The sequence below is a fragment of the Rhipicephalus sanguineus genome, chromosome 5 (assembly GCF_013339695.2).
Source record: "Rhipicephalus sanguineus isolate Rsan-2018 chromosome 5, BIME_Rsan_1.4, whole genome shotgun sequence".
Lineage (NCBI taxonomy): Eukaryota > Metazoa > Arthropoda > Arachnida > Ixodida > Ixodidae > Rhipicephalus > Rhipicephalus sanguineus.
In genome coordinates, this window is record NC_051180.1 from 33,522,120 (window position 1) to 33,537,523 (window position 15,404).

Here is a 15,404-nt window from a genome sequence, read left to right on the forward strand (position 1 = left end):
AAAGACAAACACAAATTTTTTTAGTAGGCTCAATGCTTTGGGTCAAGGGAGTGAGCACGATCTCAGAAGGAGCACGTAATTGAGTGTACCTTCTCATGTGCGAGACCACTGTTCTGATAAAAACATCGCCAGGCCTGCGCGGAACACGCAGCACATCACCGCGAAAGCTGGAAGAGCGGACTTTGCAGAGCAATAATACAAGTACACATGCAAGGTACCTACTACGCCATAAGTCATCCCAATTTTTGTGAAGTAGAGAAGTTCCCACTATGCCATTTTTCGTCATTATTCGGAGTCTCGTGGTACACGCCACACATCTGTAAAGCATTATGTGTCCTTTGTGCTGTGACTGATGAGGATAAAGAATTATGGCTGAGCACTTTGCAGTGGGTGGGAAGCAGTGTTCCGGAATGGGCGCCTCCGTTCCATTTAAATTCCATTGCGGGGAACTAGAACTTGCCGCAGTTCCATTCTTTTCAATTCCCCGCGGAATGAAAAAACTTGCCCATACGCACTCTGGGAATCGCCGGGCAGTTCAATTCCATTCCTGTAATTCCTCGACGTAGGAAAGACATCTTGAAAGTTTCATCGATTTAAGAATGAATTCCCCATAAAGCTGATGTCATCAGATGCATTAAGAACTGCAAAAGTACGCAAAACACGTTAACAAGGTCGAGGATCGATAGTAGCTTGGTGACATATATCTCGTGCAGTACAACCACCCTACTAATTCCCATAGGGGCAGTTTTCATGCTATCTGTAGTATTTGCATGGTCAGCATGTTTGAACGAATGGTCGTGCTTCAATATTGTTTATTCCTAAATGTGTCAATGTTAAAATGACGACATAGTGTATTTTTATGCTGACAAAAGTAGTATTCAAGAAGACTAAGCAGTTTTCCCACGCGTCTGGAGCGGTCGTGAATATGGAGAAATCTAACTTCTAAGATTTGGTTAATGGGGAACAACACCCTCTAGATATACTGGTATTAGTTGGAACAGTGCACCGCTTGGGCACCTTGTGCCTTTGCATCGAACTGGGCCGCACTGCCCGTCAGCACTCACGCTTGTCAAGCGCGCCTCGCCAGCATGGATGGGGTGAGGAGAACTTTCTGTATTCGCCTGTGCGCAGGTATGCAGTGTCTTCCTTGTCGAAAAGTTATTTACGTGTGTCAGGTACTAAACTGCTCGTGAGATAAAGATCAGACTGTGCATAGAGCATTCGCCACTTTCGTGTGGGGGTATCAATGGGAACCAACGCGCACAGGCAATTTGTTTCTCACTTCGGTATCTGCTGGGATAATCCATTTGTTTGTACACGAACTTACGCCTCGGTTTGTAGTAGGCGCGTTGCTTATAAATGTACCGTGCTTGTAATCAGCCAAGCCATTTTAAAAATACTGCTTTATTGTTAATTTCGAGGCTCTGGCTTCCTAATGTTTGAAAAAGTGCTCTATTTTCGGAAAAAGACGTAATTCCATTCCCATTTCATTCCGTGCAAAAGGCGCTTAATAACATTCCCATTCCATTCCTCCAAGCGTTGTCCCCATTCCATTCCGGGGTCGCGAAAATGTGGAATGATTCCGGAGTCATTCCAATTCTCTCGGGGCAACTCCGCAACACTGGTGGGAAGCATTAAACCACACACTCTTTGCGCTATTAGCATTGTGTGATGACTGGTTGTTATTTTACTCTTCTGCCATGCTATATTACATACGTTAAAGGGACCGACAACCAACTTTTGTGGTACCCGTTTTCTTGAGTACAACGGGAAGCTTACCGGTCAGAGCTTCTAATCACGGAGTGGTAACGCGGAGAACACCGTAAAACATTTGTAATCAGAGTTTTTCGATCTGCAGCGATTATGCAGTCTTAATATCACATGCTGCAAACAGTGAGAGGTGAGCGCGATAGCGATTATACGCCAGCAGTGGTGACAAGTTATGCCCTAAGTATAAAAAGGCAATGTTACGTTTGCAAAGCCTGCGGTGCCGCGACTACTGCTTTCTAGCCTATTAAATTATTTTACAATAGTTATAGCATTTTTCTGGGGATTCTTATAGAAGTACTTTGGCCGTACACAGGTCGCTTTATCACATTTTAGTCAAGCCAAGCCAAGCTAAGCCTTCGAAAACGAAACAAGTGGTAGGATACACCAGCGGTGTTGTTCATGAAGTGGTAGCACTCCTCCACAGAACAGTAAGTCGATGGCATTTTGCGAGCAGCAGCGCAAACTCGCGTGCTACTCTTCAAAAGTCCGATACGACGAGAGCAGACGAGAGTCGAGTACGCGGGAAACGCCGCCGGACGACGCGCGCATGCGCCGCAGCCTCTGTTTCACTGGAAACCACGAAAGCAGCGCCGCATCTCATGCTTTACTTCTTTTACCTTAGAAACAAACGGGAATTGACAATAACATACATATTCAAAATGTCAGCCCTCGTTCTGGTGCGTGTAAAAGCATTAGACTAGGTACAACAAAGTGCTTAAGACTGCATACGTCTAGTTCATGGCGCTCGCGCTAGGCTGCGCGACATGCTGTTTTTTGTTACTTTTAAACGCGATTTAAACATATAAATCCTACTAGATCGTGAAAGGTATTCTGGAATCTGTCACTATAATTCACGGCCTTTTCATTTCCACCAGGATCTAATCACCCGTTCTGGCCAGTTGTCGGTCCCTTTAACACGATTCCTTGCCCGACATGATGCCTGTATACAGTATTTTTGCGAAGGAGTCACAAGCACCAGCGTGGCACTGTGGTGGAAGACCAGACTGCCACGCAGAGGGGCGGGCTAAAATCCCATCGTTTCTCCCAAAATCCCAAAATTTGTTTCTCAATTAATTTTTTTTATATCACGTGATAGCGGACACGGACACCGGCGGCGACGGGCAACTATAGCGCCAAAATCAGCTGTTGTGATCTCATAACAGCTTTCGCTGTAACAAACTTCAGCGCCGACAATGCCCTCTCCACTTTGACCTGCGTGACATGCGCGCAAAAGTCCACTTGCGTTAACATAAACATCTCTGGTTGCCACTGTTTTCGTTTTTCGCACAATTTCAACATATCTTTGCTTTGGAATTCCTGCCGGAGATATGCTCACATTGCACGAGCTCAGTTGTTCCGGATTGCGAAGTTTTCTTATGAAACGAAAAACGATTGAAAAAATTTCGGTTTCACTCCGGAACGAAATAATAAAGTTTCGGTTACGTTTTCGTTCCGGTCAAAAATATAGTGTTTCTTTTTTTCGTTTTTCGTTTTCGGTTTTTGTTCCGTTCCGACACCCTGGTCATAAGACGCGGAGGAGAGTCGTCACAGCAGAATCGTACGACAACTTTTATTATATATTTACGTGATTGCTGCGTTCAAGTAAAACTTTGACTCACTTGTTAGTTTCCCAGTCTGCAGCCGACAATGAATGACCGCTGTCGAAAGTGGGGGGGGGGGGGGGCCTCCGCCCCTTTAACATTTCCCAGTGGGGGGCTAGCGCCGCCGTTAACCCCCCCTCCCCCTCGGCAGATATGCCTATGTAACAAAATACTCCTTAGATGTTCCGTCGGTGGACGAGGTGATGATACAACCGTCGAGAAGCATTCTAACATCGAAAGAATGCTTGCTATTCGTACAGGACCTTTAGGCATTTTATTATGATTAGCATGTTAGGATAATAAGGTGGAGAGAGCATTGTCTCGGCTGAGTAGCAGTGCATTCAACGCGTCCCGCAACTACAACATCCTGTTAGGTCATATTATTGATGGTAACATGCGGGTCCTTACCGTTTACAATATACATTCTAATCACGCTAAGGTGATTATCATTATTATAACATGTAACGCAATTGACAGCTTATATGGCCGGATCTAACTGTATCGCTGCTTTTAGGCAATGTTGGGTCAATGGGTTTCTGCTGCAGGGTGTACCATCACTCCGATGAACCTGGTTTGCCCAATTCCTGTGGCATCGCTAGGGGTTTTTGCATATACAAAGGCACAGCCTTGGCATACGCAGCTCCGCTGTAAGCTAAGGACACACGGGAAAATTTAAAAAAGGCATTTAAGAAAGCACACAGGAAGGGCATTCTGCTTACAGTCGTTCAGAAAGGCCGGTAGATTGGAAGAAGCGCAGTAGCGCTCGCACGGCCTTCTTCTGCCACTTTAAGTTTTCTCCTAGGCCTAGAAATCTTTCTTCCGACAGACTTCGCAGTAAAACAGCGCCGTCGAAAACAACAGACCAGACGAGAAGGACACGTAACGCAAGGCGCACTAATAACTTTTATAACCTTCTTGTTTTATTCATGTGAAGACAGTATTTATTCTGTGCAGGTACTGAATAAACTTTCGGTTGTTAGTGCGCCTTGTGTTACGTGTTCTTCTCGTCTGGTCTCTTGTTTTCGCCGGTGCTGTTTTACTGCGATTATAAACCAACTAGCCCAAAAGTACATCTTGACAGACTTCGGCTGTCGTGCACCACATTGACATTTAATACACAGCGGAGGCATCTTTGCACAGTGTCATTTCTCTTAAAGTGCATACGTCCAAGAGAGCAGGAGGAAAGAAGAGCAGGTGACATCTAGGTTATCCAGTGCTGTACCTCGCGCTGAGCGCCTTTTATTCACTTAAGGGCTGTGGAAAAAACACTGACAGACGATAGATGGACAAGAGATGAAGGAGAACGAAAAGTTTTTTATAAGCGCGAAGACATATTTGACAGCTGTGTTATGTGGCCTGTGTCAAAGTCCAGTAAACTCAAATTTACTGCAAAAAGCTAAAAAAAAGTCACGTTTTACTGTAGAGATAAGTGGAGCCGTTCCCACAGTGAGCTTTCGACCACTTTTAGCATCTGAAAAGCTTGAGAAAGAAAAGCAGCAGATTGCTAGCCCCGTTTCCGGATTCCTAATGTCAGGTCCTTGGCCGTCAGGACGCTGAATCCGCTCTCAAATTCTATGGGCACCTGAAATAGAAGGCATGAGAGTGGCTTTCGAGAAATCAAAAGACTGAAACATCGTTAAGTACACAGCGTCATCTCGCACTTCCATATACTCTGTAACACTTTCACTATACGTATATGTCATAGGCTAACTTGTATATTGAAGATACTAAGCTGTCTTTAAGAATCAGCTCTGGTTCTTTGTGAAGCACGTATATGTGCTCATATTATCAGCTAACTCTTATTTGCAAAAAACCTTATTCAACAGCTATGAGTAAATGCCTAGAGCCTATTTGTAAAGCCTCTTGATGTATAGCTGGAGTGGGAATCGCGGGCTGCAGGGGCGTAGCCAGAAATTTTTTTCGGGGGGGGGGGGTCAACCATACTTCATGTATGTTCGTGCGTGCGTTTGTATGTGTGCGTGTATATATACGCAAGCAAAACTGAAAAATTTCGGGGGGGGTTGAACCCCCCACCCCCCCCTGGCTACGCCCCTGGCGCTCTGCGTGGTTCAGATAGCACCGCGTTGACGTTGAATGGGTGGCACGCAGACTGTCGCACTCCGTTTTGAATCTCGTAGTTGGTCTTCTCTGTTCTTACAAGCTTCCCAGATGTCACTACATCAATGAGAAAGGCTTCAGGACCGGTCACTCTTGATAACTGACGCTCGTGCAGAGATGTTGCAAGGTATATACGCCCGATTCCGTGGCTACGGCGGGTTGCAGCAATAACGTTTGTGTAATAATACTCTGTTATGACAGGCGCTAAGCACAGCCGCTAAACCTTCTTAGGCCCAAACTGGCCGCAAGAACTTGAACTTAATAAGACGGACAAAGATGGCAACTTGACCAGTCATTTGTTTTTGTCTTTCGCATTTCGTTCAGCTCCAAAAAGTTCTCTAGATTGAACTTACTTTTGTCTTTTCTGTCCTAACCACCTGCACATTGCGGACTGTGTGCAAGATGGACAGCTTCACTGCTTGTAGAGCGAACCGCATGCCAATGCAGTTGCGAGGCCCAGCCCCGAATGGCAGGTACGTGTACGGTTGTATGGACTCTAGGTTCTCGTCGCTGAACCTGCAAAAATTTATTAGCGGTGTTACTCTCATGAGCTCCGCACCTTGACTCATAGAACACGACTGACAAATAACACAGCGACACAACTCGGCGACTGCACAGTTTTCTCTTCTCACCTTTCTGGATCGAACTTCAGAGGGTCAGGGAAGAACTGCGAGTCGTAGTGCATAGAGTAGACGGGAATAGCAATCAACTCTTCTTTCTTAATCTTCACTCCGGTATCACCAAGAACGTAGTCTTCGCAAGGTGATCGTTCAATCCTGGGAATAAGCTCACAATAAATGTGTTTGAACAGCAAATCATGCCTGATGGACGCTAAAAACTTGCCTTGTTATTAACATTTTCTAACATTGTCCTGCAACTAATACAAAGTAGGGGTCAGACCTGATTTCCTAATGGCCCTTGGCACATTACATGATTAGAAAGGAACAGCGCGAAAACCACAGGACACACAGGAAGGGAACGCACATCAGCGCTGTGTGCGTTCTCTTCCTGTGGTGGTGGTAGCAACTTTATTAAGAACTCCGGCAAATTCGTGGCCTGGGCCTAGGCCGCCCCCGAGGAGGACCGGAAACCCTGTCTCCGCGCCGCCTCACGGGCTTGCTGGATGGCACACAATTGCAGGTTCGAGCTGCGCAGCGCGGCCGTCCACCGAGCTGCAGCTTCATCTGGGGAGACGCATGTTCTTCGCCTATAACCACGCATTCCCAGAAAATGTTCCTAAGAGATGCGTGAGTCCAGCCGCATAATTTGCAGTTATCGTCTGAATAGACGTCTGGGTATATCCTCCTGAGGTGAACGGGGTTGGGGAAGGTCTGGGTTTGTAATTGCCTCCAATCTACCATGTCTCCTGTGGTTTTCGCACTGTTTTTTTTTCTAATCATGTAGAACCAACAAGCCCAGCTCTCCGCACTTTTGGCACATTACACGTGAGACATTAAATGTGCAAGGATACAAATTGAAGATCTTACCGCGTCGCTGGAGGATACATTCGAAGAGACTCGGACACAACGCAGTGCAGGTACTTAAGCTTCGTGACAACATCCAGGCTGGGGTGTTCTCCCTGAATACAATGTGAAAATGAACAGTATACCATCCAAGGTAAGTCACATGTTTAATGTTGCACTGAGTCAAAGGCGAAGTAATTCGACGTCCGAATCTCATGCAGGCCTCCAGTACCGGACATAGTAAACAGTGTCCTTCCTTATTATAGTCTTGAAAACTATTCTATTGTTCTTATTTCCAGACGGCAAGAACTCTAAAACAAGGTTGTGCAAGCATACATCTTGTAATGATGTCTCGCTTCGCATAAGCATTTCGCAGGTTTGTGGGGTTTATAACATCCCAAAGCGACTTAAGCTATATGAGAGATGCCGTAGTGGAGAGCTCCAAACAATATCTACAGGCTGCGGTTATTCAACGTGCACTGAAATCGCCCAGTACACTGGCGTCTAGCATTTCGTCTTCGTCGAAATGCGGACGCCGCGGCAGGGATCGAACCCCCGTTTCTCGGTCTACCGCGGCGGCTCGCTTCACACAGATAACATTATCTTGTTTTCTCACTTGATGAACAAGTCGATGTGTACACGCCCTTTCGAGCACAATGCTTTGTGCTCAACTCAAATGGTCCTTGCATTATATTTTTTATCTATCCTCGAAATTCAGTCGGTGTATGATATTAGTATAGTACCTTTCTAATTTACTACATCTAGCATTCTATTAAATTGATATCCTGAACGCAGCTCAGGTTAAATAAGACAGTACAAGATGCACTTCCAAACAAACTCGTTTAAGCTGCTGCAATTCTGAACTGTCCTTGTTAGAAAATGTATTAAAGAGTGGTAACGCCTTTAGCTTATCTTTAAGAGAAGCGTTCTTCATAATGAAAATTCTTCTTGACAACACAAGCGGCAATTCCCAGATTGTGATGCCATGGTTATGCTCTACCACGCCACTTGGACAGAGAGAGCGGAAACTTTATTTAACCAAGGAATTCGGGCATGTACGCCCCAGGGTCCCCGCATGACCGCACTGCGCTATACGTTCATGAGTCCATGCAGTTTCATGACGTGGGCGGCTAGGTCAGTAGCGATCTTCTGCTTGGCCGGGTCCGTCGAGCGCAGCAGGGTCTCCTATTGCTCCCAAGTGGTCAGTGGCTCCCGGCACCGCGGGGGCGGGTCCGCCGGGCATTCAAGCGGAATGTGGAAGTCAGTTGGTGAGCGCCAACGCGGCAATTCTATGCCTAACCATACATCAGCGTTGAGCCTCGCTGTCTAGCGTAAATTCCCGGGACGGGCTCGACCTGTTCACGACAGCGCGCAGGAAAGCCATGGCTCATGGGGTCCTGGACTGAGGACTCCACGCACGCCCAAGGCCTGCTGCTTCTCTACATTTTATTAATGTTTCCACTCACTCCCTCCTGCAAGTGCCGTAATCTCATAAACGCGAAATGGCAAAAATTATTCAGCCTGTCACTCTCTATACGTTATGGAGAGCATTGAAGCTGAACATAGCGTAAAAGATTAAGAACTAACCATTCGGGCCCCAACTTGTAGTAGAAGTGGTGCTGATTAAAGCACTAATGCAAGGTGCATGTTTGGGCTAGTTGGTACTCCATTTGAACATCTAAATAGCGCGAACTTCAGGAACGAAAGACAGGAGAATGCGACACACACAAGCGCTAACTTCCAACTGAATTTTATTGAAGAAAACACATGAATATTTAGTGAAGGAAAGAAGGTTACTCTTAAGGGCTCGTTTTTCTTTGTTAGACACAATATTAATGAGAACTAACAGAGAGTAATGCCAAGGAAAGTATAGGGGGTGTTATTTGTAGTAATTAGAATATAAATGTGAAGAAAGTAAAGTGGACGAAAAGATAACCTGCCGCCGGCAGGGACCGAACCTGCGACCTTCGAATAACGCGTCCGATGCTCTACCACTGAGCTACGGCGGCGGTCATCTCCCCGTCCACTTTATGGGGTACATATGTGGATTGAAACTTAGGAGTGTCAGTCAGCGCCAGTCGCAGCCATGGCGGCGAGTGTGGAACACTCTTTTTTTTTGCCTTTTTGGCGTCACGTAGCACGTGATCTATTTACGAGCAGGCAACTGACCAATAATCCCTCGCATACTACCTGAAGGCATCATGTCTGCCAGAACGAGACCCTCGCTATGAATGAAGGAAAGAAGGTTACTCTTAAGGGCTCGTTTTTCTTTGTTTTTCTTAAGGGCTCGTTTTCTTTGTTTTTCGTTTTTCTTGTAACAAAGAAAAACGAGCCCTTAAGAGTAACCTTCTTTCCTTCACTCATAGCGAGGGTCTCGTTCTGGCAGACATGATGCCTTCAGGTAGTATGCGAGGGATTATTGGTCAGTTGCCTGCTCGTAAATAGATCACGTGCTACGTGACGCCAAAAAGGCAAAAAAAGAGTGTTCCACACTCGCCGCCATGGCTGCGACTGGCGCTGACTGACACTCCTAAGTTTCAATCCACATATGTACCCCATAAAGTGGACGGGGAGATGACCGCCGCCGTAGCTCAGTGGTAGAGCATCGGACGCGTTATTCGAAGGTCGCAGGTTCGGTCCCTGCCGGCGGCAGGTTATCTTTTCGTCCACTTTACTTTCTTCACATTTATATTCTAATTACTACAAATAACACCCCCTATACTTTCCTTGGCATTACTCTCTGTTAGTTCTCATTAATATTGTGTCTAACAAAGAAAAACGAGCCCTTAAGAGTAACCTTCTTTCCTTCATTCATAGCGAGGGTCTCGTTCTGGCAGACATGATGCCTTCAGGTAGTATGCGAGGGATTATTGGTCAGTTGCCTGCTCGTAAATAGATCACGTGCTACGTGACGCCAAAAAGGCAAAAAAAAGAGTGTTCCACACTCGCCGCCATGGCTGCGACTGGCGCTGACTGACACTCCTAAGTTTCAATCCACATATGTACCCCATAAAGTGGACGGGGAGATGACCGCCGCCGTAGCTCAGTGGTAGAGCATCGGACGCGTTATTCGAAGGTCGCAGGTTCGGTCCCTGCCGGCGGCAGGTTATCTTTTCGTCCACTTTACTTTCTTCACATTTATATTCTAATTACTACAAATAACACCCCCTATACTTTCCTTGGCATTACTCTCTGTTAGTTCTCATGAATATTTAGTGTAACACCACGCCTGCGCCGCTTCACATCCACGTAACCACATTCACTCCTAAGTGTCTCCCATAATCTAAAGAAGGTGGGGCAGCACGCAGATGTCAAGGTTGTCATGTCGGCACCCAAGAAATTGTCAGGCCTTTGCAAGATGACTTGCCCAACGGCCAAAGAAAAGCGCACGTGTTCCAAGGTCAATCTAAATAGGTCGCGAAAGTCGGAACGAAAAGTGGTCGGAAACCTATTGCGACAAACATCAACACCCGCGTGACGATTAAAGCGCTACTAGGTGAGGGGGGGACAAATATTGAAAACAAAAAATTAATTAAGCGTTTATTTTCATTAGTTTTAAATTTATTTGTCACGAATTAAATTAGTAGATTACTTTAATCAAACTTTAGTCTTGGGTATGTGGTTGAGTGGCCAATTTTTTTCGTTTATTTTCAGAAACAGCGGGCACATGCAGGCAGTCTGGTAACATGGGCCTACGGTTTTGCGCATTTTGAAATGCAAATGGCGTCGCTCGTTTTTGCGTAGTAGTATGTAGTAGGTTTGTGACTGTCGTCCATAGATATTTCCTCGCATAACCGTTGTTTTCTAGTCGTGGTACTTGGCAGAAGTTAATATAGCCCATCGCAGCCATCGGGAACCGTTTCAGTGACTGTGTTTTGCCAGCGCACGGCCGGCGTGCTGTCGCCCTTCGGGACGATGAGTCCGCCACGCTACGCGAAGAAACGCTGCGCTGTCTACGGATGCAAGAGCAACACGTGTGCAAGGTTTGTGTGTGTGATGATGTGGATTGTGTGGCCCGTGACGGGGCGAAGAGGGAACGACAGTTCTGCTCTGCGGTACGCTTTGGAGGGGAAGACGACGAAAAGGATGCGCGAGCGGGGCGTGCGGCTCGAGGAGTTGGAGCGCGACACGGTTGGAACGGCAGCCGCTGGTCGGCGGTTCGGGTCGCGACATCGCTTAACCAGGCGTCCGGCAGCCATGTGGACCTGGTGAGCCTGATTCCCGCTCTGTGCCCGGTGCTGACACAGAGACCGGCAGCCTAGTCTGTTCCTGGCCTGAGGTCGTGGGGCCCGAGTGGTGTCACGAGGTGGCCGCGGCTCATGTTGGCGACGGGCAGCTAACCTGCGCTGCAGTGGCCTGGTGATCTACCGGCCTGCAGTGCCATCATCACCACCACTACCACCTCGCCACGGTCAAGGCAGCGTGACTGTTGACTGCCCAAGGAGTACCGGTGACGACCGACCTCACCGCAGCGGCAACAGTTCATAACGGCGAGTAGGACAGTTTGTGTGCGATGTGCGTAGGACGTTTAGGATGTAAATAAGGAATGCTGTAGTGTGTTGTGTGCGAATCGTCAGAGTTATCGGTTGTAAAGTCTGTGTTGTGTGTACAGAATCACCTGACTGCTGGTTGAATTATTTCGGATCCTGGGCCCACATTACACCATCACAGTGTGCACGTTGAATTGTTATGCTACTTCTGATTTCTGTGTTATATATATTTTGGGGTAATATCCTGTTCAACTGCAATATTTCGCCAATAAAATACACCTCATTTATCACATCTGTCTTTTTCGTTTTCGCGTTATCTTGCAGGCTTCCATTATGGAGCCGTCATAGTGATATGAAAAAGAACATGCAGCTATAAAAAAAGTAAGAAGCGGCGCCCTGTCAAAAAATTTCATAATTTCGCGCCCATCGCGTTAAAACGTGACGTCATTTCCGCTTCCGGTTGTGACGTCATCTTTTTCTTTTTTTTAAATTCTGTTTGTCCCCTCCTCACATAGATGGCGACTGTTGCAACAACTAGCCACCGGCTTGACACGTGGGCTTCTACGGAAGTTACGCTACCAGTTTACATATACCTTGCGTGTTCTACGAAGCATCGAGTACGCTTTGCAGAATGTAAAGAAGCAGTGGTTTACTCATTTCCTTTAACATGTGGCAGCAGATATGTGGGACAAACCGGGCGCTGCTTAAACGACCGTCTCAGGGAGCACGCGTACAATGTCCGGGGAGGTCTGCAAGGTCACGTGGCGACGCATTGCCGAAACTGCGGGTGCACGCCGGAATTTGAAAAATGTGCTGTACTGTTCGCTCATGATGACCAAAAAACGCGAGAGATAGTAGAAGCAGCAGAGATGGCCAAGGATGTTAGGCATTGTATAAGCGTGCCTTCCATTGCTCTGTCAGCAAAGGAACTATGTTTTTTGGGCATATTGCAAGATAGTGGTATGTGATTTATTAACTTTTATTTTGTTCTATGTAACTGGTGGTGTGCCTTTAGAGAGATAAATCTTATCACTTAAGAGTGAATGTGGTTACGTGGATGTGAAGCGGCGCAGGCGTGGTGTTACCCTATATATTCATGTGTTTTCTTCAATAAATTTCAGTTGGAAGTTAGCGCTTGTGTGTGTCGCATTCTCCTGTCTTTCGTCCCTGAAGTTCGCGCTATTTAGATGCACTAATGCAAGCTTCAACTTGACTGATAATTCGGTTCAATGAGTTTAACACTGATATCCAGGGTCCATGGGATTTGATAGAGAGATAGGTTTATTGACAGAAAGGCAGAGAGGTCGGCCTGAACGATAGTATGCTCTAGCCTGCTACGCTACACGGGGGGAGGGGAAAGGGGAGGAAAAAGAGTGATGAATGACGATGGTGAGTTAGAGGCCGCTATGAAAGAGATCGAGGTGATTTTAACGACAGGGTATCATATGTTCGTAAATCTAAGTAGGCAATTTACATTCCGCTCCGTTCTGCCGGTAACCAAACCCATGACATCATTCCCAGCGACAGGCACACCACAGCAAGTGAACCACCGCGGAACATTTTTTTTTTCAGGGTGGCATTCATGCACAACCTAACAACTGGTTGTCATTTTGTGCTTCAGATAGCACATTCATTCTACGGAATTCGCATAATTGAATTTTACTACTGTTTATAATTGAGGAAAAATGTTTTGTTACTGTAATAAACGATACCTGCTCATGTACACATTCCTGCGCGGGCCATGATGGGCCTGCGGTATCCTCGAATAAAAACCATAACCGTTGGCAGCGTCACAACGAATGGAAATGTCAGCGGGTCGATACAATGAAAGAGACGTCATAAATTATTCGAACAAAATTATGTACATACGTGAACCCTGAAGCACTCGTCCACTTCTTCTCTCAGCTTCTCCTGCACTTCGGGGTGAATTGCGAGCAGGTAGAGCGTGAACGAAATCACCGTTGAGGTTGTGTCCTGGCCGGCGATGAAGAACAGCACGCACTGCGCCATCGATTCATCCTCGGTCAGTGCTGCACAAGAGAGAAATATACGTCAACGAAGTCAGAGAAATTGTGTGGTCCTTATGCATAACTACACAGCAGACAGGTTTTCTCCTGAACTAATCAGGAGAAACGAAGTACTGATCTGTACTGCAGGAGAGAGCCTGAAAACAGATGCAAAACGCAAAATAATCGTAAATCAATAATCAGGCGGCTTAAGCTCGAATACCTTGTGTTGGTTTCCGCTTTCCGTTCACATGGCCCCTTATTCATTTGCCTAAGACGACTCGAAGGCGAAAGCCACCTGCTTCTCCTTTTTCTTTTCAGACAATTGAACTGACCCCCCTCTCCCCACTCCCGCTCCCCTGAAGCCTGCTGCACCCAACGTGGTTTTGCACTGCCCCCGGGATCGGAGGCAATGCAAGTTATCTGCACCTCACGTTGTTTTACAGTGCCTCCGAAATCGGCCCACTTTGACCAAGCGGTGATGTATGTGATGACGTCTCCTTATCTGAAGTCATAGTCACATCATGATGTGGTCACAATGTTTGGCAGCCTCTGACGTCGTGATGACGTCATGGGGTGATGCCATCAGATTTTTAGGGGCGTAGCTCCTCTTAGTCTAACCTTGTCCCATGTCAGGCGTTACCGCGGCAGTATCTCCCGAACAGTATAATATATGGCGCTGTCCCATAGAGATGCATGCAAACTACAGTTGGGTGACGATATACTAGATGGCGCTGTCCCATAGAGATATAAAAAAAATAAAAAATAAAAAATAAAAATAAAAATAAATAAGAATAAAAAATAAAAAATTATTAAAAATATGAAAAATTAAAAAAATATACAAATAAAAAAGAAGGAAAAACTGAAAAAGGAAAAATAATCGAAGCGGCGTATCGCTTTGATTACTGCTGGGCGAAGCCACTGAACATTTCACGGTGTACACATGATTGCTTCAGGAGCTTCGCCCAAGATCTTCATCATTCACCCGGGGATATGCTGTAATATTTTTTTTTTTTTGCATCTCTCGTGTCGACACCGACGCCAACGGCCGCTTTTCGCATTTGATGAGGCGAGTAACGCTTTTGTCTTAATAAAATCCATCTTTTTATTCCAGTTAAACAAAATCAAAACTTTCTTACTCTTGTTAGAAGAAAACGCAGTGTCCAGCTTCGCATCCGAGCCAAGGTTGAAGAGCTGGTTGTCGCGTTCAGAAGCATTTTCCGAAGTAGACGCGAGTTTTCCTTCTTGAGCGTCCATCATTAACTGCAGGAAGTCTTCGTGACGCTAGTAGACAGAAAGACGATTTAACTGATGAACACTCAATGACTGCTTTCCGAACGCCGAGTAAACATATCTTACGGATTGTTTGTCCTGTCGGCCCTTGATGATGCTCTGGCATATCTGCTTGAAATACAGAAAGATGTCCGAGTTGAAGGGTCGAAGTCCGAGCATTTTTGCGAGGGCCGGGAAAAAGACTGAAATAGGGATGTAAGTGGGTCGCTAGAAAGTAGGCATGGTTATATTTGGTTCGAAAAAGGAAAAAAAAAGGATGTGTTAACAAGAGCATGTGTGTCGGCACATTTGACATATTTGCTTTTGCATACACGGCTGCGAACAAGAATTTGAACCAAAGTGGGGCGTAGTGGGAGACAGCAAATATTAAATCAAAAGGTAGCGAGAACACTTTCATCGAACCAGTGACGTGGTTTTAAGAGCGAAACTCACAGAAAAAGACGAGGCGCGGTGTGATACGTCCAGAGAAGGCCTGCCTTGATTTGGTGACGAATTCGTTGGTCTGGTCAGAGTGTGAGTCCAGCCTTGTCGCGAAGGCGCACCTCGCAATGACGTCCAAAGTATAGTGACCGAAGAACCTAAGCAGCAAAAACGAACGAGTCGACAGAAGTTCCTGAGGCACTAGGCAAAACAGTGTAATTCAGATGAGCCAGTCGATGTTGA

The 15,404-nt window shown here is 46.2% G+C and overlaps 1 protein-coding gene across 1 annotated transcript in view; it reads right to left on the bottom strand.

Annotated features, from left to right (window-relative positions):
• LOC119393453 (uncharacterized) overlaps positions 1–15,404 on the bottom strand; it is a 58,688-nt gene that overhangs the window by 33,036 nt on the left and 10,248 nt on the right. Inside the window, exons 7-14 of the mRNA XM_037660480.2 lie at positions 15,174–15,319; positions 14,808–14,923; positions 14,588–14,732; positions 13,312–13,472; positions 6,977–7,068; positions 6,122–6,265; positions 5,843–6,005; positions 4,881–4,953 (exon numbers count right to left, since the gene is read on the bottom strand). Coding sequence (XP_037516408.2) covers positions 4,881–4,953; positions 5,843–6,005; positions 6,122–6,265; positions 6,977–7,068; positions 13,312–13,472; positions 14,588–14,732; positions 14,808–14,923; positions 15,174–15,319 — 1,040 coding nt within the window. The remainder of the gene's footprint in view (positions 1–4,880; positions 4,954–5,842; positions 6,006–6,121; positions 6,266–6,976; positions 7,069–13,311; positions 13,473–14,587; positions 14,733–14,807; positions 14,924–15,173; positions 15,320–15,404) is intronic.